Raw genomic sequence first — 27692 nt, forward strand, 5'->3', positions numbered from 1 at the left:
TTATTTTATGAGAATAAACTTGCAATATTCCAAGACTAAAGTCAGAATTTTACAAGGAAAAAAACAAGTAATTTTACAAGGAAAAAAGGTGCAATTTTACAAGAAAAAAGTTGTTATTTTATGAGAATAAACTTGCAATATTACAAGACTAAAATCAGAATTTTACAAGAAACAAAACCAAGTAATTTTACAAGGAAAAAAGTTGCAATTTTATGAGAATTAAATGGCAATATTATGAGAAAAAAAGTCTTAATATTATGAGAATAAAGCCAGATTTTTACAAGAAAAAAAGTTGTAATTTTACAAGAAAAAATTGTTGTGATTTTACAAGAATAAAATCGTAATTTTATGAGAATAAACTAGTAATATTATGAGAGTAAAGTCCAAATTTAAATTACAACTTTTTTCATGTAAAACTACAATTTTAGTCTCATATTATCAGACGTTTTTTTCTCATAATTTATTCTTGAAGTCTCAAAAAACTGTTTTTCCCCAATGTGTCCCTGAAACTCTGTCCTAGAATGCAACCTGTGCAATTTCATTTTTTAATGTATTTATAAAGGCACAGACTTAAAAGTAGAAATAATCATTAAAGACAAAACAATAACAAAACATAGGCAGCCACACTGGCTCTTAAGTGGCGTGAGCAAGATGGTTTTTGATTTGAACCAGTAGTTTCAGGTATTCCCTTCTGTCAGAGAGTGTTTATATGCATGTTTAACATGAGTAATAGAGGTTATTGTTCGAATGTAATCCAGATCTGGTCCAGGTGGGAAAGAATGATCTCTGACATAACTGTTTTTATGAGGCGAAACAGGAACAAGTGCATGTAAAAGTGATCTAGTGGTGCGTTCTTGTCTTGTGTTGTGACTTGGAAGTAAAGCAGTAAGTGCAGGACTGGAGTTGTTGTTTGGGATCTGGCTCGGTTTTTTGTACAGTTCTGTAAAGTCGGGGCGGTAGACTGTGAGAGTGCAGTGCGGCGGGGAAGCTTTCCATGGATCTTGTAAGCTCTATTGTCTTGCTGTTGCTTCAATGGTTTCCTCTGTGGCGAGGGACCAAATTGGGAGACAATAGGAAACTGGTGAGAGGTACTGCGTGTCGATATGTGTCTGAAACAGAAGGGGTGAGAGAGGGTCTGATCTTTTTATAGACTCACAGTTTCTGATTGAGCTCCTCACTGAGGTTTTCAATGTGGCGTCGATAAGTGAGATGACAGTCGAGGAATACACCAAGATATTTGTACATTTCTGTGATGGTTAGTGTTTACCTGCAGGGAAAATGCTGCTTCAATATGCAAACTTATTTTATATATTGCACAGAGAAAGATAAACAATAGCTAATTTATAGTAAAAAAAAATGTCAATAGCCCAATCATTATTATTCTCAGAATTATTATTATTATTATTATCATTATTATTATTATTATTATTATTATTATTATTATTATTATTATTATTATTATTATTATCACTAACATTTTGATTTTTTAACAGAAACTGTAACTGATTACATTACATTGTTTTACATTATTATTATTATTATTATTACCATTGATATTGTCTTATTCAGTTTTGGAAGAGGTATTCAGATATTTTACTAAAGTAAAAGTAGCAGTTCTACAGTGAAAAAATACTCTATTACAAGTAAAAATCCAGTATTCAAAATCTTACTTAAGTAAAAAAGTATTACCATTAAAAAATGCTTAAAGTACCCACAGTAAAAGTACTATATTACAGAATGGCCATTGTCAGAACATTATAATTGTTTTGAATGGTAATTAGAAGTGCATTAATCTCTGCATCACTTTAATTACAGCTGGTAAATATGGAGCTAATTTTAATTACTCTGTATGATGCTGGGTGGCTTTACCTAAAGGCCAAACGATGTATTGTTAGTTTATTTATATTTTGCATCAATAATCTTAATTCGTAATGACACTAGTAACATAAGCTTCAAGATAAATCCAGTGATTAAAAAGTATTTACTTCTTAAATGTAGTGTAGTACTAGTATAAATCGGCATTAAATGGACATATTCAAGAGTACACATACATAAAAATTATACTTAAGGGTAGTACTTTTGTAAATGTACTTAATTACATTCGATTTACGCCCTGATGTCAATGTTTCACAAGTTGACTTGCTCAACTGTGCCATTTCCGATTGTTATTGAAGGCATCAGCAGTTATTCAACTCTCAGTGTTACTTTACTGCCTCTGTGCGGTCACATAACTTTATACAGAGTTAAAAGCCCGAAGAACAGACTGAAGGGTTTAAACAGTATTTATTACTGCAGGTGGCAATTTTCGCCTGCGCCTGCAGCACAACAGTGTGCAGTTTGCAGTTATATATCCTCAAAATAGTCTTTAGTGCAGCATAAATACTTAATGCAGCCTGTAATAATACAACAATTGATGCATCAACTGACATCTAAACATCCAAATCTCTGACATCATGATGGAAACATTACAGTGATACTGAAGATAGAACAAACCTTACAGTGGTAGCTGCACTGTAAAAGTTTATTCTAGTTTTAGAAACTGATTGCTTTTAAAACTCTTACTGTATGTTTACCCAATTTTGTGAAGTTGTTACAATTTTAAAAAATTCAAGTTGAATTAAATTAAAAGTTTTAGCAACTTCAGCTTACCAAGTTTACTGTGCTGTATATCTGTTTTCTGCTGGTTAACAACTATACAATCATATTTATATTTTCTTAAATATGTTAACAAAACAGAAGTGGCAGACCTAACTTCATCAGTGGTGAAATCCTTTGTCATAATCAAGTTAAATCAGAATAACTTGGTTTAATGAAGTCGCTAACACTGAAAAAAACAGTCATTTTCAAGTTGCAACAAAATTAAGTAAATTTAACTACATTTCAAGAAAACGTAACACTTGGACATAAAAAAAAGACTATTTATAATTATTAACCTTTATTAAGGCCATATTGTTTCTAAAATTATTTTAAATTAGAATAACCTTTAATGTTTTACAGTGTGGACTGTCCCAAAGTCTCACAGTAGAAACGATGCGTTCATGATCCCAGTTTCGACGTATAGCCTTTAAATATGATCGCAGGGCTGGTTCACGGTGCTGTCCCACTGGGCATCACTGAGGATGGGGGGCGTGCCAGTTTTCGGCAGGGACCTCCGCTGACGGGACAGAGAATAGCAGCCGCTGGATGTTGCTCTCAGACTGCTGCTGACCGGAGAAGTCATCTTGTGGTAACCCGGTTTGCTGTCTCCGTTTTTGACCGAGCTGAAGTTCAAGAGAGGCGCGATGGCGGGATAAAAACAGCGTCACGGTGCTATTACGCACGTCGGGCAGCCGGGAGCGCAGGATTTCAGCCGTCGTAGCGCCGCTCGGAGCTGCCGCCGCAGCCTGCTGTCCTCGGTACCTGGCTGTCTCATGAAAGGTGGACTATACTATGGCTTCTGCTCTACCTGAGGCGAGGAAGTTTACCAGGGGGCTTAACAAACCGGGCACCGCCGCAGAGCTGAGGCAAAGCGTCTCCGAGGCTGTCAGGACGTCAGTGTTGGTGGTAAGAAGAAAAACCTTAACTGACTCCTCTGTACTCACATAACAAGACTGTATGCTCACTGTGGGGGTGTCGTGAAGAAGACTGTGTCCCCGTCGATGTGTGTTTGCACCTTTCTAAACCTGAACCAAACCCTTAGAATTTAATGATTTAATACCGATAACATTTACCATTATATGGTTTTGTTACAAATCCAACTGTGTTTTATTTTTTTATTTTTTTTAACTTGAAGCACTTGCATAATTCTATTTAAAGTGATATATCTGTTATGTATTTTTTTGAAAATATTTTCTTATATTTTTAATATTCCCTCTTCTATTTTTATTTTTATTTTTTTTAAAACATATTTTATATACTGTAGTAAAAAAGTCTTTTTAACACTACAACTTTAATCAATGCACTCAGACAATGGTGAACCATAGAGGCTACAAAACTGATCCTTTGCTTCAAAACCATTTTATTTTATTTTATTTAAAAAAAAAACATGTATGGGGTTTTTTTTATTAGGAAAACTTGAAGTATTTAACATCATTTTTTTGAGAATGGTGACATTTTTGTGGTTATGCCGTCACTTGCTGGTGCATATTCCCCATGTCCCCGCTCTACCAGGTGTCCATTGTTACAACTTTCTCAAAGGGGTTGCCAGGTAACTGACATATACACCACCAAGTTTAAAGGGACCAGAAAGACGACACACACATGAATGCCTGCACACTTTTTTAGCTCACCTGTCATCTGACCCCTCAGGTGCAACTTGCAACCAGATAGGTTAGACAGAAAGAGCTGAGTAATGACGAAGGTAAAAACTGCCAAAGACACACCGTCTGTGTTTTGCATGTGGGCTGCATGGCATATACTCATTAGATTTGTTTATAATAATGAGGACAATGATGGCATAGATATGACATCTTCCTCTGTGTTAAAATAGGTTGCATTTCTTCATAATTCAATATTTGATCAGGGTTTATTGTTCCTTCAGGCTGCATTGTTGGTAGTTCAGTTTCAGGGACTTACCCAGACTAACCCTGTCACTGTGTCTTGCTTCATAATGGTGATCAATATGCCATTTTTTTCCACAACTATTAGCTCTTGCTGTCAATTACAGCTGCAGTCTCTCTCCACGGTCCCAGTGTGCGTATTGATCTTGTAATAAAGTCATCAAAAGGCTCAGACAGTTTAGTCTCAATTGTAATGAGACTTGAGAGCAATAAAACCCACCCTAACCGTCAAGTTACATTGTCAATCGCATCTGTGTGTCCTAGTGTACCAATAAAGTCAGCTCAAAAAGGAGCCATAGCACAGTGGGAGTGAAGCAGAAATTCTGTCGTATCACTCTGGACTTGCTGGTTTAATTTCCAAATGTTGCAGAGCGGACGAGGGGTCCATGTAATGTGGACAGTGCTAATGTGTTTCTTCTGGGGTTGGACATGTGTCCTCACATACTGTGCATCACTGCCATTATAGTACAGACTGTGAGCCTATGTGTTCAGAAAAAGAGGAGCAGAGGTAAACATTTCATTGCGCAGAATGATGTGTGTCTATATGGCAGCTCATTAGTTACCACCTTTATTGTTGGAGGCTCCAGGACGGAGTTGTTTTTTGTGTTTTGGTTCACATATGGATTGCCAAATTAGTCCTTTCCTCATGTTGCAAATCTTTATGCAAAGAGAAGCTAACTGGCTGCTGGTTGTGGTTTTATTTGACAGACCACAAATGTTATCAATCTTCAAATCCAGCTCCTGATAAGAAAGTGAGTTGGTGCACATCCTGAAACATTGAACTGTTTCTTTAAAGGGATAGCTACTCTTAAAGAGTCAAGCTTTATAAACACTGTTGCCAATAGTGAAACCAATAACATATTTGGTTAGACCCTCGCTGCGTTGTAAATGCCCACACCCATCAAACACTACCGCTGTCATTCGCACATCTTTTATGTATTTAATTTCTCCAAGCCATAGATATATAATAATAAGTAGATACCAGATGTTAAGCTGGTGCCTTTTGTTCCAATGGAGCGCTCACCTGCTGCATACACCAAAGAGCGTCTAGCTTGTGTGTTTACCTCCGTGGTATGCAGTCCATTCAGTATGCACAGTACTGGTCTCTAGTGTGACATATAATATTTGCATCGGCAGCACTTTCCAAAAAAACCCACTGCATAACATGTCAATAACAATTATTTACCGTTTCTGTTATTTGGCGGCTGATCTCGTCCTCAGCTCGGAGTTTAAGGAGCTCCCGAATCTCATAGTTTTCTCAGTTTGCGGACATTTATGGCCGCTGTTCTTCTTCTTTAACTTAATAGCTAAAAGCTGCTTTTTAAATCTCTAGCGCTGTGGTCGTCAACATAACACTTTTCTGCAATCGCATGTTACATACAGAACGGCGAGGTGGCATAATGGCGCTATACTCCCACCTTGAACAGGCAGTGTCAATGCGACTTATGACATAATCAAGATTATTTTCATGAGCCGAGTTTTGCTGTAACTGACGAGTAAACCGAATGCCCCTTTAACTACCTTTGGCAGCTGTACATTAAGCTCAGGCTGAATGAGCAGTAACGTGTACTTTAAGCTAATAGAAACGACTTTGTACCTTTATGGTGGATCACAAGGTACGCATCTGGGTCCCATTATGTGCAGTTATGGTCCTACTGTGAAAACCGTACTCCTGCTTGTACCTCTATTTTTGACTGTGTACTTATGGCGCAGCTGTTTCCCCTGCCCATTTGACATTGAGGCCGACATGCTGGTATGGCAAAAGCAAACATATATATAGTATGCCAGACATCAAAGTATTTCCTCGACAGCTCAGATTTCACCCGGCTAGGAGCAGGTTGGAGGGCCTCGGGTTGCGGTGGGATGCTCATGTGGCAACTTTTTGATCTGATCTAACTGCTTTTGTAAGTTTAAACCAAAAGGATGCAGGGAGTTCTTTTGAAGATGAAGGAAAGTGTCAAATTTTAGATACTCCTCTCTCTTGTATACATGAAACGAAATCCATTATTTAGTCTCAAACTTGTCTATTTTGTCATAGTGGCCTATTAATTCTGCCTAAATCCACTGTTGAGTGGCATAATGGATGTCAGATCAGATCCCTGGGCTGTATTTAATAATGGATTAGATGATGGTAGGTGTCCCGGCTATTTATAAACTCGCCCTCTTTCTCCTCTGTAACTTAGTGTCACACTAAGCACCCAAGGGAGCATTAATTATGAATACCTGCATATGTGAGAAATCATCTAGATTCAAGACTGAGGCCAGATCAGGCCAGTTAGATGCTCGCAGTACACACGCCATAGTTAGTGCAGGCGTGGCTGGCTCTGTGCTATACCGTAAAGTGGAGGCCGAGCAGCAGAGCAGTAAAGACAGCCCCTGCAGTTTTAATAATCACTTCCAACTGTGGGGAATGCTTGCTTACAGGATTTTTATACCTCCGCCCAGTCGCTGCCGTGCTGAATGAGAGTCTCTGCACTGTAAACTCTGACAAGTTGATTTTACTTTTAAAAAATTGAACCGATGGTAAATGTAAGTAAATATAACCGTTAGTCTTAATTTATGTTTAAATTCTATCTAATTGTTAAGTTTACATAATTTTGTGAAGTTGTTGCAATAAAACTATGTATTGCATCTGTGTCTGTATTCTGCTGATTGCAAGTCAGTCATACTTGTTTATAGACATGTTAAAAAAACAGAACTTGCAGATATTCTAACTTAGCAGTGTGGTTGCCAACGACATCTGAAATCGAAACATTACTGCGCTGCCCATGGTCACGTCTTTCTGGCTTTACGTTTGACACAGACCTCGTGTCGGCACTGCTATTACTCCTAACTTAATAATTGGTGAAATCCTCTTTGTCATGATCAGCTCAATAGAAAAAAACTAAAAAAATTACTTCAGGTAACACCTAAATCAATTAAGTTTTCTCAACTCAATTTCAAAGCCTTTGTGTTAATCAAACTTGTTAACTTAATTCATTTATGCGTCACTGATTGAGGCAGTCATTTTAAGTTGGTTACTTTTTTTCTCAGTAAATTCAGGCTAACTTATTTTACAAAAGTTGCTAACATTCACGCCTGGAACACACTCCATGCGTGAGAAACCTAGCTGAACTGTTTCACGCCTGCGATGTTCTTGCTGGCGGCGTTGTTGCTCTGACGCTTCTGCATGGCGGCCTGCTGCTATGAATACTGTATTTCCACATTTATGAGCACATATTCCACTCATTTACAAAGTTATGCAGCTCCTGCATCGTCAACAACACAGCCCTGCAAATGTTTCACAATAAAATGCCTTTTATCAACAACTGATGGGATTCTGTCAACAGAGACATCCTCAGAGGACTTTTATTTTGAAACGGAAGCAGGAAAGTTTTGGTAAAACAGATTTATTTGTATTTTCTCATCTCTGTGACAGATAAAGACATAGAAACTGTAATACAAGATGGTGTAGAGTAGATATTATTACCAAAACACCATTATCACAGTCTATTTCTGCTAACAAGTGCGTACGGCATGTGGAAAAATAAAAGCGATCCACCATCTCTCTAGAGGTGCTGTGGCTGACAGGCAACTGAGACGTGCCTGGCGCCAATAAAACAAAACCCCAAAAAAAAACCATTAGGTTCTGCGACGCTCATGCAGGCAGTGTGTTTCAGGTGTCGAAAAGAACAAGGTAATAAAGCTGTCATTTTAAAATTGCAAGAACTTAACAGGATAAAGTAAGCTTTCCTTTTTCAAGGAAATCAGTTTCCAAGATTATTTGGAAGTCAGATCAACTTGTACACACACACACACACACACACACACACACACACGTTGTCTTTTTTTGCTCCTCTCTTTTTCCTCTGGAGTGTAAAGTGCATTCTGATACCTTAATATCACCTCCCATTATTGCAGCGTTCAGACCTGCAGCTCAGACTGTGGAATTTCACTTAAGCGTGAACTCCCACTTCAGAGGATTTGTTCTGATTAGAGCATGAAAAAAAAAACCTGGCAGAGATAATCTGCAGATTTGCAGATGCTTTAGCACTGCTGACCTATATCCGTGTCATGATACAGGACCTATGATGAAGCGGGGCGTTTGGTCGTCTGCCGGGTTTGTGGTGTCACGAGTTGCTGCCGCTGATCGCTGAGGCCTGGGCTTTTCTGTGCGTGCGGTTTACATGTCGTCTTTATTTAGGCTACCTCATTCTCTGTCGTTACCACCCTTACACTGGCATAAACATCCCGCTGTCTGCTTGCTTTCATGGCATGTAGACGGTCCTGTATGTCATTACCCCGCCTGCATGTGAGCCTTCAATTCTCCTTTAAGGTTGACACAAAACAGCAAGATTCAGCATCACTGCGTAACAAAATCCCTGCTTCATGACACGATTTCACATTCAGCCAAAGAGATCTGTGATCGCTCTTTGGAGCCTGCAGGCTTACAAACGAAAAAGTCTGTTCTTGTTTGAGCGCCACATCGTTTTTATTGGATAGTTGCTGCGTGTTTTTGTTTCTGTTGGATGGCCCGCAGTGTTGATTCAAGAGAGCGAGTAAGGGAGATTTCAACTTATTGCAACATCTTCAGTGTTTTGAGGTTCCCTTTGTTGTTTATTGGAAGAATACGCCCAAGGTTGAGCAGACAGTAACATTGAATTTCTAGTTGAGCAGACAGTCTCACAAACTCCCACAATTCCAACAGAACGTTGTAAATTATTATCTCATTACTGTGGAAAAAATGTCTGGGCCCATGAATCAAATTTTTGGGTGAAGACCAGGCTGCTAAATCATATTCTTGAAGTAAAAGACTCAAGATGAAATACTGGAGATGGGATCAGCATTGTGCTGACAGTGTATTATTTAAGAAGTCACAGTTTTTTGTCTTTGCTGGTATGACCATCCTCAGATTACTGCATGCAGATTCCATAGAGTGTAATAGTGAGCGTTTTAACAAAATTAAAATCTAAACGTAAGGTTAAACAGACCATGGAAGAGCATTTCTAGTGAAATAGCACTGATGCTGCTCCCAGCTGGAAAACATTACAGTAAACTGTGGGCTGTGGTGAAACAGCTCCAGAAAACAAAACAAATAAATAAATAAAAATAAGTATTACATCTCGAAAAAAAAAACAACATTATTGTGTCTCCTGGGAAATTAACTAGCAGATCCAAAGTAGCAGTTTGATTGCAGCTAAAATCACATCATTGTGTAATTTTTTGTAAGTAAAAATATACAAAAAGTCTGTTTATTTTTATATACTAACTGCTAAAACAGCATACTGTGATGATTCGTACGCGGTATACTGTATAGAATAGTATGAAGTTTGGATTTGGGCTCGGTGAGGCTGAACTGTCACCATGCCAACATGCTCACTATGACATGCTAAAATCCCGATGGTGATTGTTTATCAGCTTTTTAGCATGCGGGCATTTGCTAATTTGCACAAAACACAAAATCACTGTTTGATCATGAATAGATACATGTGAAGATGTGTTTGCAAGTGTGCAAAGTTTATCTTTGCATGAAATCAAGGCAGGAACTGTAATGTATGTTGGGGGTTACACATCCATCCCGATATTCCAAAACGCTTAAAATGTCCCCTCCAAAATCGAAAAATGGCCACTGTCAAGACGTATCATTAGCAAAGTCATAATCATAAAGAAACGTCACAAATTGTCAATATTATTGCTACAGTTTCTTCAGTTCAGTTACAGTTCTATTCAACTAACGTTAATGTCGTTTTACGTTATATTTGTCAGATAGTCCACAGTCTGAGAAAAGTGTCAGTCATGTTGTGTAAATTTGTAGACAGTATAAGCTTTCATTTATTTCATATTTACATAATATAATGCAGTGGTTCCCCACTGGTGAGTCGCCGTCAAAAAGTGGGTCGCTTGTCCACTCTGAATGGACTGCAAAGCACTTGAGAACGTGGTAAATTAGTGAAAAAATACTATTTATTTTGATGTACGGTGAATTTCCGGCGCACAGAGCTTCTATTTTGATGCACCGTTTCTGTTTATTCTTGCAAAATGTTTTAGGTATTTGTGTCCAAAGTCAATGTATTGTTTACATTTTGGGAAAGAAAATGGAAAATGTGGTAATTCTGTGAGAAATCTGGACCCTGTGGCTGTGCATTTGATTATTATATAATCTGGGTCTGGACCCCCCCCCAGCAGTTTAGGTCCGACTCCATAGCTACAGCCTTGCAATAAATAGCATTTTAGGCATATTATAAAGACTATACTGATATATGAGTAACTCAAAACTTAGTGTTTGCACATGAATAGAGGAGATCTTTTAATTTTTTAGTCCTTTTGCACCAGGAAATTGTCCTTTAAAAGGGTGTAAGTTGATATTGAACATTCATACCGATGCAGGAGTGTTGGGAAACAGATTAAAACACCAAGTCCAAATTGAAACAGCAGAGGCTGAGATATACTAACTTTTACTTTCCTACCAGACACCGGGGGTGAAACCCAAACCAAAAACACAGACCTTCATTTCTCATAATGCGATTGATACCACAGACCTGCACCTCTGCACCTCCACACACTTATGTTGTCTCCCTGAGCTGAAGTCCCCCGATGACATCATCCTATCACCGTGACATCATCAGGGTTTTTTTCTCAGACTTGAAAAGTTCTCACTTTGACAAATAAACTGACTTAAATGTGTTAAATCGGTGTAGTGCCCCTTTAACTTCACGTCTTTAATGTAATCACGATTAACACAACAGTTGCTATTCCAATCAGCTGTGAACGCAGCCAGTCGTGTCTGCAAAAATTGTGCAGTGACCATAAAAAAAACCCCGTCGACACAGTTGCACACCCAGTTCCCTGTGCAAAAATAGACGTTTCACTTCAGTGTGGAAAACATTCATGGTCCTTTTGGCAGCCGGAGCATCCTTCCATGTGAAAGTTAAGGCTGAGTTAGGTAGAATTAGAGCACATTAAGCAGTGACCTGGTTTAGAATATATTACAGGAAAAGGCAGCGGCAGTGCACTTGTTTATCTCATTACTGGTTTGTTAGCCATGAAGAGTATTGAACACAGCCAAAATCTCTTTCTCTTTTTTTTTGTTTTGTTCATTGTGCACAAGGCTCCTGTGCTGGTCTGCCAGATAACCTGCAGGCCTTTCATGAGACGCTCAGTACCAGAATCACGAGTCTAACCCAGATTCTAACATTAACTATTGTTCACCTGAATTTAGGTCCCTGATGAAACTATTGGCACATGTGCCTGAGATAAAGGAACCTGCACTATATATATATATACACATATATATATATATATATATATAATGAAATTACAATGGAAAAACAAAATGTGTAACTAAGTACATTTACTCAATTACTCAATTACTCTTTAGTGCAAATTTGAGGTACAACTGTAGTTGAGTTGTTTTTTTTTCATGCTACTTTCAGCCTTTCTACTTTTACTTAACTACATTTCAAAAGGGAATATTATACTTTTCATTACATTTATCTTACGGCTTTAGTTACATTACTAATTAAAATTTTTGCATTTAAAAGACAAAGAGAAGAGTTTATAAAATATGATGCTTTGTGATTAATTAAATTAACAATTAAAACAATTAAATTAAATTAACTGCAGTGATTAGTTGATTAAGTGTTAATTTGAGTGACTTTTTTTATTGTCGCTTTTGTGTCTCTTTGAGGAAACATTATCTCTTTTTTGGGCCATTTTGTGTCAGTTTATAGTTAGTGAGTCACATTTTGTGACTCTTTGAGGAAATATTGGGTTTTTTTTATAGACACTTTGTGAGTCTTTGCAGTCCTTGTGCATTTTTTTGTCATGATTTTGATGATCTCTCTCTTCCTGGTGGCTTCTGGGTTAATTTAAATGACATTTTGTATCTCTTTGAAGTCCTTTAGTGTCTTTTGTGTATTTTTTCAGTTGTTTTGTGTCTCTTTGTAGGTGTTTTGTGTCTCTCAGCAAGTCTTTTGCATGTCTTTGTAGACATTTTGAGTCTCCTCCTGAATGCTTTGTGTTAATTTGAGGAACATTTTGCAGGTAAAAGAGGGTCCCTGACACTTTGGTCCCCTCAGTCTTGTTTCACAAATCAGGATAAAAAATGTAAAAAATGGCGTTTTAATCAGTATATTAATGCAGTTTAATCAGACATGGATTTCTAAACCTGCTTGCAAAAAAACCTTGAGTAGTGAAAGTCTCCTAGGACTACTTTTTGCAAAACAAATCCCTAGATATTTTTTCCATGCGCCTTATGTCAAAACTTGGCTGCCGTGCCGTCTTTTGAATCACTGCTCTGCTTTGCGTGCTCTCTGGGTCACGTTATGTTTTGGGCAAAGCTTTCATGATTACGTATCCCTACCCAGTATTTTTGTTTGGTTCATGTGGATGTGGTGAGAGTGCTTCCCAAAAATGTATTAGAAAAAATGAGGTAAGGAGCATTGTCCGTCTGTTTTTCCAGTGAGTCATCAGGCCTCGGTGTTGTTGCAGTGCAAGGAGCAGCCTGTGGGAGGCAGCAGTGATGCACATCTTCTTTCTCCGTCTGCTGCTCAGGAGGCAGCGTTCAGAAATGCACATGCAGGAAGCATTCAAACATGTAAAGGCAACAGAATTGTGCTTTCTTAGAGAGGTGCAGAAGAAGCTCTTGTGTGTCTATTATTGTTTCAGCATGCAGCTAAAGCATGGCAGTTTCACATTCACTAGAAATAAGGGTTTCATTTCGTCATTGGCCCTGTAAATCTTTACGGATCTGATTTGTTTTTCTTTTAATACATAAGAAAAACAGTGTGTTGTTAACCCCTTTGCAACCTGGTGCAACATTACTTTCCTTGTGCTGCTTTCAGACAACTTTCACAACTTTTTCAACATGGAAAAAAAGGCAGTTAGTCGCTTGGTAGGAATTGTTTCACAAATTGCACGAAATTAGTATGTTTATAAAAAAAATAATAAAAAAAAAAAGCTAGAGAAAAATGTCTTAAAAACAACATTTATAATTGCCATAATTTCATATTTAAAATTATGTTTTGAAATATTATGGTTTTTAAGCATTTTTCCAGAGGTGGTGTTGCACAAACGTAGAATTTAGATATCCAGGATAACGGAAAAAGGCTTGTTTGCGTTGCACGTTTGCTAAACCAGGATGAGAGTCAGTGTCGAGTCAGGTGTGAGTATTCTGGATTAATGCGCGTTCACCGCTGTCATGAGTAGACCACATGTGTCATGATGCAGACATTTCAGAGAGTGAGCAGCAGCTTCTCATGGAAACGTATGAGGAGGTAAAGCATATAATGTGGAAAAAAGGTAAATCTGGACGTTATGATCAAACAGAGAAAAAATAGTAAAGATAGGGGATTGATTTAATGCATAAGTAATGAGAGAGGCACATCAGTGTAAAGCACAGAACTGCGGATAATGCAGTGTAGTGGATGATCATATCAGTTTCTGCCGGCAGGTCTTGGGTTTGAGTCCCCGTTAATGACAGTAACATGATCAGGAGGACAGGTGGTTTTGTGGACAGCAGTGCTGACTTTAGCTGTTTGGACCTGGTTTAAATCTCCCTCAGTGTGCACGTTACCTTTAACTTTACACTGAAAATGATAGCAGCAGGCTTACTTTAATGAATTACAAAGTCTATTTTAATGCAGGCTAATAAAAGTGAATACAAAATAAAGACCATGGAATAATTATGAAACGTGTTTTTTTTTCAGATCAGAGTGACAGCTGACTGAAGAAATCAGGCACAAGGATTAAACAAGCCTGGTCAAGAGCAGGGTAGCTGCACAGAATAAATCCCCATGGTAACCGATGAGACTCTGCTTTCATGCACCTGAGTCAAGGCTAAATTCAGCCTGGATACCTGGAAAATCCTGGTTTAATCCACTATATCCTAGTTTTGTGCAATAGCCCTCAGGCAATTCTGGTTGTTATTATTAGGTAATTGTCTCATAACTTTTTAATAATTTCTTTTTTGGTCCATTTCTTGTTAAATTCCTTGTCGCCTTCTCCCCATATTTTTGAAAGAAATCAAGCCAGTTTGTCTAGGTTTCAAATGGTTAAAGGGATAATTTATTCCAAACTCAAAAATACATATTTTTCTCTTTGTAGGTCTAGATTGTTTTTGTGTGAGTTGCAGAGTGCGACGTCTCTTCCCAGAAATCATGACTCCAGATAATCTACAGACCATGCTTATGTAGGAACCATTTCTTCCTACCGTATCACTACGCAGAAGGAAACATACAGTTTCTGCGAACTCCCCTCACAAGCACGGCCCTCTTTGTACAGGACAGTGACACAGTTGGTGTATTTCAGTAGGAAGAAAATAGTTCTCACATGAAACTGCTCACAACACGATCTGTAGATTATCTTAAATTTTTTTTTTTTTTTTGGCGTTTTGAGAGCCACAAGCCAAGTGCCATCTAGTTCCATTATATTCGAGAGAAGGCAGACATTTCTATGGCATCCAACACCAAAACTAAATCTTGATCAACAAATAGCACTATCAGTAAGAGTAAAATATGCATTTTTGACTTGAGGTGAACTGTACCTTTAAAGGCTCACCACCACTGGAAAGCTGAAAAAACCTGCAAAAACCCATGAAGTTTATGGAGTAAATTTATGATCAATGGCAGACTTGACTGTTTTGTAGATTTGAAGATGAGCATCTGAGAAGAGCATTAACTTTGCTTTGCTGACTGAGGGGGATTTGGTCTCTTCCACTGTTCCCTGTTTACAGCTGATGAATGTCGTTTGTGGATCCTGATGAAATAATTTTGTGGTCTGGTGCAATCTGCGGTCTCCCCAGTTTGCAGATGTCTGTGTGTGAGGGTTATTGGGTGCATTATGGGGTGCAGTTTGGATTTCATTAGATTAATGCATCCTCTGGGGGGTAGCCCTAATGTAATGACATTGTTCAAAGGATGCTGTTGAGGCTTTTTTAAATGAGAAAACACCGCAATGACAGAAACTAGTTAACAGCTTAAAAGAGGCATAGCTCTGAACTGAAAACTTCTTTCTTTATCAACTCATATTTGAGCTTCTTTGATTTTATTGTGACTGCAACTTTAACTATTCAGTCAGTTTCAAAATCCACTGCAAAAATTCAACATGAACCCGACAAAAAGGATTCCCATGATTCCAAATGCTGCTTCTACTCTCTTGCTTTTTAATATGATTTTTCCTTCTCGCCCATTTTGCTGCATCATCCACTTAAAAGTAGGTGAGTGTGTCAACCACTGATGAAATATTTACACCAGCCACCGGAGAGAAGCAGAGAAAAATTTCACTGAATTGTTTGTGCGCGCATTTAAATTAGCCTTACATAAACAAGCATGCATCCTACAGCTGACACCCTTGAGGATGCGAGGCTGGGAGAGACGTTAATTAGCCGATGATTTGCAGCGGGTTGCCTGGTTTGTCCTGGTTGTCCTATGACGCATCTCGGCGGCGGCTTGGTCCGAGCGAGCGTTAATGGCTGTGGGCCTGGCAACGCAGGTCAAGAGATGTTAAATCATTCCTTTTTATGTCTTGGAGTGCATGTAAATGACATCAGAAAGATGACTGCATCGCTTGTAATTTCATTCTCAGAGGGAGAAAGAGGAATGAGGCAGAGAGAAAGAGTAAAACAGTGTCTGCTGCAGCCAGTGTGTGTGTGTTTGTGTGTGTGCGTGTGTGTGGTGAGACTGTGTGTAGCTGGTAACAGTCTGCTTTTACTGTTGACAAAGCATGCAGAGTCAGAGAAATGACTAAGCTGTGAGAGTGAGGGAGGAGAGGAGCCTGCTGGGAGGAGAGAAGAAGTGAAAGTGACAGGCTTGAGTGCGTGATGGAGAGAGATGGCATGGTTGAGAGAAGAGGGAGAGGAAAGCAAAGCAGCGGAGAGGAGTGAGCGAGAGAGCGAAAGTGAGAGCGTCTGAGCATCCCCTCAGCAGAGGGAGGAAGGAAGGGAGAGGAGTCGGAGAGTCGACGCCCTGCTCCAACTGAATGAGCAGCTTCTCTCCTCATCCCTCCATCCCGGCTGAGCTGCACACAGGAGGATACGACTCAGCGGCCCGGCGCTCGGGCTGAGATTTGCTTTCGAAGGCAACGGTTGTGCTCCAAGCGGAATGATTGGGAGTCCTCCTCGGCTGTGGGAGAGGAAACTGATACCTGAGTGAACATCTGTCGGCACACCTGAGAGAGGACTTTTTCTGCATGTGGAAGAGGTCAAGGTTGAGAGATCAAGTCGGGACATCGAGCTGGGCGAAGAGTTTAGATATTTAGGTCTTTTCTGCATGGTGGTGAGGAGTGTTTGGCGGCACCATGGGATGCACCACCAGCGTGGTTCTGCTGGAGGGGCTGCGCTCCATCCTTGAGAGGAACTGTGGCTACGTTAAGGGGGCAGTGGAGCTGGGGGCTCTGGAGGAGGAGGAGGAAACTCTGAGTCTGAGGGGATCCCAGCAGTGGATTCCCACCACTGCTCTGGTAAACCTGCTTCCAAATATAACCTCTCTGCTCTCGTGTATGAGGGTATTTTCTTGTCTTTTTTCCCTCTTTTGTCAGTTGAGATTTTAATTATTTAATTTCTGGGCTTTTTCTTCATCCAGTTTAATTCCTGTGCAGTTATTATTTAGTGTGTTTACCACGGATGTTCCGATTAAGCTTTTTTGCACCCGATCCAAGTCATTTGATAATGAGTATCTGCCGATACCGAGTCCCGATGTAATACTTGTGACATTTTGTGACATTTGTGACTCTTTGAGGAAATATTGGGGTTTTTATAGACACTTTGTGAGTCTTTGCTGTCCTTGTGCTTTTTTTTGTCATAATTTTGATGATCTCTCTCTTCCTGATGGCTTACGGGTTAGTTTAAATGACATTTTGTATCTCTTTTAAGTCATTTAGTGCCTTTTATGTATTTTTTCAGTTGTTTTGTGTCTCTTGGCAATTCTTTTGCATGTCTTTGTAGACATTTGGAGTCTCCTCCTGATTGCTTTGTGTTAATTTGAGTGACATTGATATTGAGTATCTGCCGGTACTGAGTCCCGATGCAATACTTTATTTTTACAACAATTACAAAGACAAAAAACTAAAAGTATTTCCATATGGCTCATATCACAACTCCACTTGGTGCAGCATTTGTTTTTACACAAAATAAAAAAAGTAAAGCAAATAAAATGTGTCTTTAGATATTGCTCTCACATTCACTTAGTGTAGCATTGCAATAACAATACACAACACTGTAAATCAGCAATTTATTCACGATTGGATTTTTCAGATTTTTTTTCCTTAGGGCATTTTTGCCTTTTATTGATAGGACAGTTGTGAAGCGTGAAGGGGGAGAGAGAGGGGGCGACATGCAGCAAAGGGCCGAAAATGGGAATCAAACCCACTAAAAATGCCCAAAAAATGAATTCCACTTAAAGTGGTGTTGCAGCTTAAGTTGAACACGGGGAAAAAAATCTGTATCTACTTACTGGAGCAGCAGCATTACAATAAAACCTGAATATCTGCATTAAATCTGCGTTTACAGCACTTGTGTGATTGTGGATTAAAACAAAATATTTAGCGCAGTATGTGCTTAAATTAATGGATCCCGGTCAATTAAAAAATTCATCGTCATCAGACCCGATCCACTGAGGACATACGTAATGTTTACTGTTCAAAATGACATGTCAAAGTTAGTTTAAGTCTCAAAGTAAGTAGATTTTAGATGAGATTTTACTGGATTCTTCTCTAAATTGCTCATTAGACACAGGTGTGACCTGCGTCACACCTGTGTATTTTGTGCATTGAAAGTAGTATAAGAGAGTTTATATTTTGACAAACTGCTTGAAAAAGACAAAATTGGTGCTCAAAAATCCACCAGAAGGCAGAAAATCAAGTGTTTGAGGCTCAAGATTTCTTTGTTGAGGACCAGAGTCCCCTGCTAAACATGTGCCCCCCCCCTTAAATTTTGAAACAAAACCTACACCCCTGGTTCTGGAGAATAATCCTTTCACTTTTCTTTCTGAGTATGATCATCACTATCTAGAGCCATAGTAGTTTCTTCTCCATGCGTGTTACACACACACTTTCTTGAGAATGGAAACTAGGTAAAAAAAATGAATAATTTAAAGACGGAGCGGAGACTTGTCGGATTAAACATGAGTTACAGCACTGATCAGCAGAATTTTGGCTAATCATCTTCCTAATAGAGTCCCCCGAGGAACTAGATTTAGAAGTATATCTTTCAGTGCCCTCCATCTCACAATTACTGGTGCAGCACATCAAAAGCTTCTCATTTGGCTGCGGGGAAGTCGACGTCTCAGGATTTGCACGAGTTTGCTTGTGCTGCGCAAGGAAAGTGAAATCTAGGTCTGTAGCCATGTTGTCCACCACTTGGATTTATGCACTGCTACACTAAGCTACTTCCCTCAAGTTAGCTCCATTAGCCCACGGCCTGCCCTGTGTTAAATCAAACCGACTTAATGGACAATCAATAGCGAGGGGGTTAAGTAGGATTGCTAGAGTCAAGGACATTCACTGCAGGCCATTATCACTTTCGGATGCAGTGTTTCCTGACGAGCATTAAGTTGAGGTTGGCCTCTCGTAACCTTTCCTTTAAAAACAACATCTGCAGTTGCAGTGGAATATATCGTTCCATTAATATCCTAATTATAGTTCAGCTGGAAAACACAGGAAGCATCCAAAGCTGGGCCAAAGTCTGACAACCAAAATACAGGCTCTGATTAGCATAACTGTCTGAAAAGCATGCTTTCTTTGGGGAGCAGTTTGTACTCTGAAAGATGAGTTTAAAACACAGCAAAACTATGATAGCTTCCTCTATTTTCGACTCTATTGTGGCTCTTCGTTCCTTTAGAGGTCGCCATTGTCAAGTTGGCTCGCTATTGGTCCAACGCCTTTTTAGATCCATTTGTGACCGGGCCTTACTCCTGCACCACATGTATCTGTACCGTTAGATAAGTGTTGGTAAAGATGCAGTTTCAGGACCCATCGGCTTTCGGTCGAACTGTGATACAATACATAAATACATTTATATCTTAAAACACACTTTTGTAGACCACTGTTTATTTATGTATGTCTGTGTCTGCATGTTAAAGTTTTTTTTGTTGTAATTTCTAATCTATTTATTTAAAAAGGGACAATGTACATGAATCCACAGTTAAACAAATGTAAAAGCACCCGAGTCAGCTGGAGAGTGAGTTTCCCTGCATTTATTTATTTCCTACTAAGACCGTAAATGGACCTAAAATGGACATCAGATAGCCTCCGATATAACAACTTCTTTTTCATGCTGATTTATGTTTATAGAGATTAATACAGAGTGAGCGAAAGAGTTTAATGCAATGCGTCCAGTCACCTTTTGCACTTTAATATTGTTTTCCTCTGCAGTATTTTAGTATTTACTGACTCGTTTTGTTACATGCACTCATGAATATTGTATGCTGGAATGTACATAATCCATTATGGGAAGTCCTGCTGCATTAAAACCAGCTGCCGGCACTCTGGTCCAGAGCAGGATCATCCCTTTTTTTTAAACAGACAGCAGGCTGACTGAATAAATCTACATCTTGTTGCTATGGACTAATCCCAGGGACTTTCTGCGCTTCGGTTAATGTTTCTGTCATAGCTGAGCTCTCAGCACCTCCGAGAGCTCTGACATCATAGAGACTTCGGAAAACTCCCATCTCCGGTATCATATTTAACTTGTCCCACATGTTTTTCCCTCCTACTACCTGCAGCCATAGCATTATAACGCTGACCACAAGACAGAGCTGCTTTTTGCTTCTTTGATTAAAGGACATTCTGCATTTTTACTGTGATGGCTTGTGACAGGAGTTTTAGGGCAGGCAGCTAACATGCATGTGATTGCTACACGCGCGTGTGTGTGTGTGTGTGTGTGTGTGTGTGTGTGTGTGTGTATATGTGTGTGTATCGTGGGTCAGTCTCACTTCTTCTCAGGCAACACCCTCACACTTTCTCTCTCCAGGTTGCCTGTAGTGATAGCTGGCTCCCAAACATTACGTCAGCCTACCCTTATGCAATTCTCCGTAGACTTTTGTGACGCTCGACGTCTATATATGTGTGTGTGTGTGTGTGTGTGTGTGTGTGTGTGTGTGTGTTTGTGTGTGTGCCTTCTCAGGAAGGGTGTGGAAGGCTCAAATGTCCTAATGGGTTCAAGCTGTGTGAAAACTCTCTCTCTAACAACTTTTTTTTGTTACGTCAAGCTCTTACGCAGATGTTCTTGTAAACTTCTTTGCACTCCCGTCACACACGCATTCAGACACACACCCTCGTGGTATTACTGGCATAGCACCAGCGATAGCTCGAGGAAGCGTGATGGCATGAGCGAGCGCTCCAGAGATGTGGGTGAATGAAGCGGGATGACCTCAGTGCAGCCAGGGTCTGTGACAAGAGGCTGATTATCACGCTGAGCTGGTGACGCTGTCGCTGAGGCCTCCGCAGTACAGTCAGCAGTCCTTCACACGCTGAGGCCACAGGACAGCCAGGTCACACAGCTGAGATTTATTTAAATACTTCACCCCGAAATACTCTTGGAGCACACACTGAGTTTACTGATTAAGTTTAATCTTTTCCAGCACTACTGAAAATAATCAGGCCACTCTACGGGAAACATGACACGTTTCCGACCAGCTTGAGCGTCACAGTTTTGTTTTGTCGTAAAGCAAAAGCTCCACAGAATGATCCAGAAGGCTCACAGCTATAAAACTGTTGTATGACACATACAGCACGTCTCTTAGGACAGAGGTTTTTGTATCTCAGTCGCCAGAAAAAAACTTAACATTTCTACAAACGTGCATGCATCACATATGCATTTTATTATGTTGCGGATACTTTGAAACTTAACGTGTCGACAACATTGTGGTTAACGTGTCTTTTTTCGTGTCTATGCACAAAAAAATGCTTGGTTACGGTTTGGAAAAGATCACGTTTTGGCTTAAAATACCCGCTATTTGTGGTGCTATCATGGCAGGAAATGCAGCGATGTCTCTAAAAAAACAACCGCATTTAGAAATGTAGCGACATCTTGGCAAAAACATTAATTGCTTTTTGTGGCACTGTCCTGGCAGGAAATGCTGCAATGTCTCGTTAAAAATAATCGTCTTTTTGTGGCACTTTCTCAGCAGGAAACACAGTGATGTCATTGTAAACAAACGACTGTATTTTGTGGCGCTATCCCAGCAGGAAAAGCAGCGACGTCTCAGTAAATAACAACCTTTCCCAAACCACCCCCTGCTCTCCCTACCCGACTCCACTCCGTTTCCACGTAAACGCGGAGCGTCCGCCACATTAAGTGCGTTCACAAATCAACTAGTGAGGAAAGGAAATGACTTACAAAACTCCCCAAACAGCGAGCGTACAGAGATGCAGACTCGAGATTCGTCAGGAACTGGTGCAAAAAACAAGCAACTTATAGACATCAGAGTGAAAATGAGATGTTTACAAAAGAAAAAGAAATGCCATCGATTAATCTCAGCAAGTTTTGTTCCATTTTGTGTATGATTTATTTGTATTATGCATAGTTTGTATGGTCTTGTTTATTTGACTGTCTTTATTTTTAAATGTGCATTTCATATTTATTGCCGGTTTTAATGGTCCTGTTTTTAGGTGCACTACTTACGGTTAGCCTTCTATTTCTGAAGTTATCGATCACATCTTTATCGTTTGTTTTTGGTCGAGTGGCTATGCTCTTGAGCTACGCACTAATGCCCTCTTAAAATAGACAGCGTGTTACTTTGTGTGTAACTATTGTAGCGATGGCCGCCCTCCACGCTTTTTTGTATTTGTTACGGCACTTGTGCCGCTTTATTCACGGTGGTAATTTCTGCAACTCATAAAGCTTTTTCAATCTCGCCTCTCCTCACGGGTGCCCCGTCGGCAAAGATGAGCAACCTCATTTTTACAGCCTCCGCGAAGTTTCCTGTGTTTTTTAACACAAGTTATTTCTCTGAATGGTGCGTTTCAGCAAGTCCCTTTGAAGCGAGTACAGTTAAAACAAGTTATGCAAATTATGCACAGTGCCTTACACATCAGAGAGCCCTGCGCACACACACACACACACACACACGCACACACACACACACACACCCTTGCCCGCCTTTGTGCTACATTTTGTTAGGAGCAATGGCGCTGAAACTGCAACAGAAAGATGACGGCCTTTGAAGTCATCCTGACCCGTGGCATGTCACCCCCCTCCCCCCGACATCCCACCTCTCCCCCTCTCGTTCTGTGCACGCTGGAGAGCCCCAACTTCGTCTTCCCATAGAGATAATTGGATGAGTTATTAATCATGCTTGTTAAGTCAGACAGATTCAGTGGCTTGTAAACGTCTGTGCGGTTTGAGAGTTGTGTCTTACGCCGCATAAGAGAGAGAGAGAGAGAGAGAGAGAAAATTTGGTATTTGCATAAATTTATCCTCAGTATTTCCTCAGTCGAAACTTTAAATGTCATCATTCTGAAACACGCTCTCCGATAGAAAACAGCTGAGCCGAGGCGCCTGCTTTGCTTGAGGATAAAAGGCGAGTGATTCTCCTCGGAGAGAACGCTGACTGGATAGAGAAACAAGGGGCAGCTCAAACTGTTCCTGAAGCAGCAGGAGTGTGTGTGTGTGTGTGTGTGTGTGTGTGTGAGTGTGTGTGTGTGTGTGTGTGTGTGTGTGTGTGTGTGTGTGTGTGTGTGTGTGTGTGTGTGTGTGTGTGTGTGTGTGTGTGTGTGTGTTGTGTCTGAGAGCCGGATAAGGAGGAAGTGCGTTTTCACTGACCCTGCTGTGAGTGCCCGCTGCAGCGGATACGGTGCAGGAACACTTCAAAGCAAAGCAAAATATCAGTGGGGAGCAGAACTTTATCAACACAGATTGAGTGTCTAAATTTGACAGTTATTTTTGGTCATTTCAACAGTTTTAGCCAGATGCAGGATCCATCTGACAATCGAAACTGATGTTTAAGAAGAACCATTTTTTATGCCGTGTCATTAGATAATGAACAATTTAGGAGCTGAATCCATGTGTTCACTCACAGGATTTGTTAAAGTTTGTTGAAAAATGTACAAAAAAATGACCTATGACCTGGCAGTCTAGTCGAGGTAACGGCAATTTCTTTTTTAAGAGTTGGACCCGAATATTGGACTATTTGTTCAGTGGGTAGATATTGTGTTTTCAACTGTGGGATTTTTTTGTCTTTTTAAAAAAAATATATGTCTTGCAATAGCCAAAGCCGGAGGCAATATCTTTTTGAGTTGTCCGTCTATCCGTCTGTCACATTCTTGTGTATGGGATATCTCAAGAACAACTCATGGGAATTTGTATGAATTTGACACAAACATTCACGCTGATCAGGATGAGCTGATTAGAATGTGGCGTTCAAAGGTCAAGGTCACTTTGACCTTTTTATCTATCTCATTTTCATGAAAGCAATATCTAAAAATGGCCTTGAGGAAGTTTCTTCAAATTTGGCACAGATATCCACATGGACTCAAGAATGAACTGGTTAGAATGTGGTGGTCAAAGGTCAAAGGTCAAGGTTATGTTTACCTAATAAACCATGTTTTTGGCCATAACTCAAGAACATTGGGTGCCCACATTGAAATTGTGCTGAATGCAGAGATCTGTGTTTCTGGGGAAGATGTGTGTGAAGCATCCATGTTTTTTGTGTAGAGGCATAAATCTGCATGGTGGTATATCTAGTTTTTGGCTAAAATTTAAAAAAAAACATCCAATCAACACTATGGATGGAACTAATGCTGTTGTTGCAATTCGACTAACAACAATGGCAAGCGTTACGGACAAGACAGACGCTATCGAGGCTGTCGACATTTACTCTGCTCTCTTAAAGCCGTGAAAAAACAAGTATGTTGCCGTGGTTTTGCATCAGTGTGGACTTATAATGACATGAGATTCAGGCAGATATGGTCTGTTGTGATTGATTATGGAAAACTGAATAATCCCTGCCCGTGAAATTTCGAGTCGACGCAATATCAGGCTGAAGATAGAAACCAAGCGTAACGAGTTGACAATCCTGTCTGATATCGGGGAAGACTAATTAAAAAAGAAACACATGTTGCAGTTGCATGTCGCCGTCCATGTCAACACAGAAATGTCTAGCTGAGTCATGTTTAACCCCCCCCCTCCCCTTTCAAAGCTCCAAAAACTGGTATTTGGTACATCCCTCACGTTCACAGTAATTATAGTGTAGTTATAGAGTATGCAGGATGTAAGACTTTTTTTCCCCTCAGGCCGTAAGAGTTCTCAACTCATCACTAATCATAAAAAAACATTTCATGTTTTGTTTTGCATTTTTTGTGTAAAGGGACTACAGCTCCCACTTTGTCATGCAGCCCTGTATGACAATAATGAAGTCTGCAACCTCATTCATAAAACTGTCCCCTATGCAGTTCCTTTTCACAGTGATAGTGTATTTTTTGTACATCAATTTCTTATCATTTATCAGCTAACACATTCACTGATATAATTGCAGTGAGCTAATATCAGCTGGTATATCGACCTTGCTTACCAGAGTCCAGTCCCTACACACAGAGTAACACTTACATCACCACTGAAACTCCACAGCTGCAAACTGTTTGAAATATACTACACATTTTTAAAAAAAAAAGATCCGCTAGCATAAGATTTCTAGCGCAGCACTCTTAAAGGAGAATTACACACATTTTAGACATTAATTTTGTGTACTAAGGCTCCAGGAACAGCGTCAGGCTTTGAAGACAATTTAAAATAGGAGTCAAACTGTACACAACCTCCCAGTCTGTCACGTGATGCCCATGTGGCTCCAATAGACGTGCATTGCAAAAGAGACATCTGTAAATCAGTTGGTTTTTTTTAGCTAAATGCAATTGACTGATTTTGCTATCCAGATTTCATTCAGACTGCTAACATTTTGAAAGTCTATAGCCGTACGATTAAATAATTTTTTTCCTAAAGTTAAAAAGTTAATTTATACAGCACACTCTGGCAACAAGGCAATTCAAAGTGCTTTACATAAAACATGAAATCTCTGAGGACAAAGTGTGAAAGTAACCTGTTATAAAGGGACGTTGTAATAATAATAACTTAAAAACGGTCATCAAAGACAAGAATAGAGAAATAAAACAAGCTTAAATATACTAAGACAAGAATGAAAGTTAAACAGTGTAATGTTAGAAATGGAAGTTAGCTGCCCGGTTCATGAAAAACTGTAACTTTTGCCTGCCTCTGACTCTGTATCCAGCTGTCATTATACATCCACATGTTAAACTTTGCATTTGTGAAAAACGTTGTTTAAAACTTTTAGCGTCCTCTCTTCAGAGGGAGCTGTTCGAAGTCTGATAAATGGTCTCTTCTCTTGTACCCATTAGGAATTTCAGGCAGGGGTACAAAGTTTTCCAAAGTGGGCCCCTCAGTTACAGACAATGAGGGGCCCCTGATTTTTGGTGGGGCATTTTGACTCTGCCAGTCAGGCTGCAGGTTGCTTCATATTTTTACATCAGCGGCACGTGTGTGTGTTCTGCGTTGTCAGATGGACCGCACCGTTTCACAGAATGTGCGGGGGATGGAGTATTGGATGACAAAAAGGAATGTGTTTTAACGAAAACACAAATATTGTAAGTGACACGAGCCAGTAAATAAATATTCCTACTTGGTCCCCCCAACCCACCTCCTTGGCTGTGAGCCGGGACCAGCGGTGCTCTTTGACCCCCCTGATGGTGGGCCTTCTTGTACCTATTAGACAGTATTTAAGTGGGACTCTGATCATTTGTAAGCTGGAACTGTTTTTCCATTCATCTCGTCTTCTGAATTTTGTATTTTCAGCACACACACGAGGCAGGTGGAGCATGCACATGACAACATGAACTCTGGGCCTCTTCCAAGTTTTGAACAGGGGAGTGGACAATCTCCTCCCCTCCTCCTCCTCCTCACTCAAGTCACATACTGTACATAGAAACACACACCCATATCTACACACACTCCCACAGCTGCACAGCTGTGAGAGTAGGAGGGGCCCTACCCTTCTGATGAGACACAGAGCGGGAGAGAGGGAGAGGGAGGCTGGGCTTTGTGATTGAGCACAGAGGGAATCTCACTGGACGTCGGCAAAGCTCTCTCTACCTCCACACACTCTGCTTTGTGCCATGGCCGCGTGTGTGCAGTGAGTGTCACACCTGAGCGCGGGCAGGCAGGATTGATCAGCATGCAGGGCCGGGCCGGCAAAGCCCCCAAAAGGGAGATGGTGATAGAGTCACCGCAGCAGTACAAGAGTCTGGCTGAGATTGAGGCGGAGGTGGAGGCTGGGTCACAGGTGGCAGCGGTAAGTGTGCGCTGTGCCATCTTTAACTTTGAACTTTTTTTTTCTAAAACCCTCTCTCTCGTTCCGGTGGTTGTAAAAGGAACCGATGTGATCTGATTGTTTAAACAAGTTTCTTATCTGTTAGATTCCCTTTCAAGAAAAGCTTTGAAGATTTTTTAAAAGGGCTAGACGGAAATGGGAAATAGCAGCTTCAGGGCACATCTCTCCGGGGGGTTGAATGTTGATCTTTTTTTAGGAAATGGAGCACTTGTGGCTCTCTTTGTTCATTAACTGTTCCTGCGCCTCAGAGTCAAACAGATCGGCAAGTTGGCCGCAAAGTTGGTGCAGCGATAAAGATGCAGGTCACGAGTTTGTTAGAGAACACTGATTGAACACTTTTTTTTTTTTAATAGATGCAGATATTTCCATGGTAGGACTGGGGTTTGGAAACATTGGAGTTTGCCACTGTACTAATTTATTTTACTATTTTATTAACCCTTTCAAATTTCAGAAAATTGGTTTGATTTCTTTAAAAAAAAACTGGACGATGGCAATGAGCAACAACCAAACAAATGACCCAAAAAAAAAATTTTCACAAAGAAATTTGTAAAAAAAAAATAATTATAATATATATATATATATATATATATATATATATATATATATATATATATATATATGCATTTTTAATAAATAAAATAAAAATAAATATTTTTAAAAATTTTTAAAGTACAAAAATATCCCTATAAAATGATATTAAATTAAATTAAAGTAAAAAATGAAATAAAATAAAAAAAGAAGGTGAAAAGTGCTGAAAATTATAATAATCTTATCGCATAATTTGAAATATGAAATTATGATTAGGATTTTTAAAAATAATTCTTTAAATCTACTCATTCCTTGC

At 39.7% G+C, this 27692-nt stretch overlaps 1 protein-coding gene across 6 annotated transcripts in view; it reads left to right on the forward strand.

Moving 5' to 3' along the window:
* dock9b (dedicator of cytokinesis 9b) overlaps window positions 1-27692 on the forward strand; it is a 98253-nt gene that overhangs the window by 14331 nt on the left and 56230 nt on the right. For 2 of the 6 annotated variants that reach the window (XM_088074526.1, XM_088074529.1), the window contains exon 1: window positions 2275-3543. The exons of 1 other annotated variant lie outside the window; for it this stretch is intronic. In XM_088074526.1, the coding sequence (XP_087930652.1) occupies window positions 3430-3543 (114 nt within the window). In that variant the 5' untranslated portion in view covers window positions 2275-3429. Of the gene's footprint in view, window positions 1-2274; window positions 3544-16269; window positions 16974-26474; window positions 26810-27692 lie in introns of those variants that run through there. 3 more of the 6 variants (XM_088074524.1, XM_088074527.1, XM_088074525.1) reach the window with 2 other exon arrangements.

The sequence above is a fragment of the Plectropomus leopardus genome, chromosome 24 (genome assembly GCF_026936395.1).
Source record: "Plectropomus leopardus strain MGB_pleo_1.0 chromosome 24, ASM2693639v1, whole genome shotgun sequence".
NCBI lineage: Eukaryota > Metazoa > Chordata > Actinopteri > Perciformes > Serranidae > Plectropomus > Plectropomus leopardus.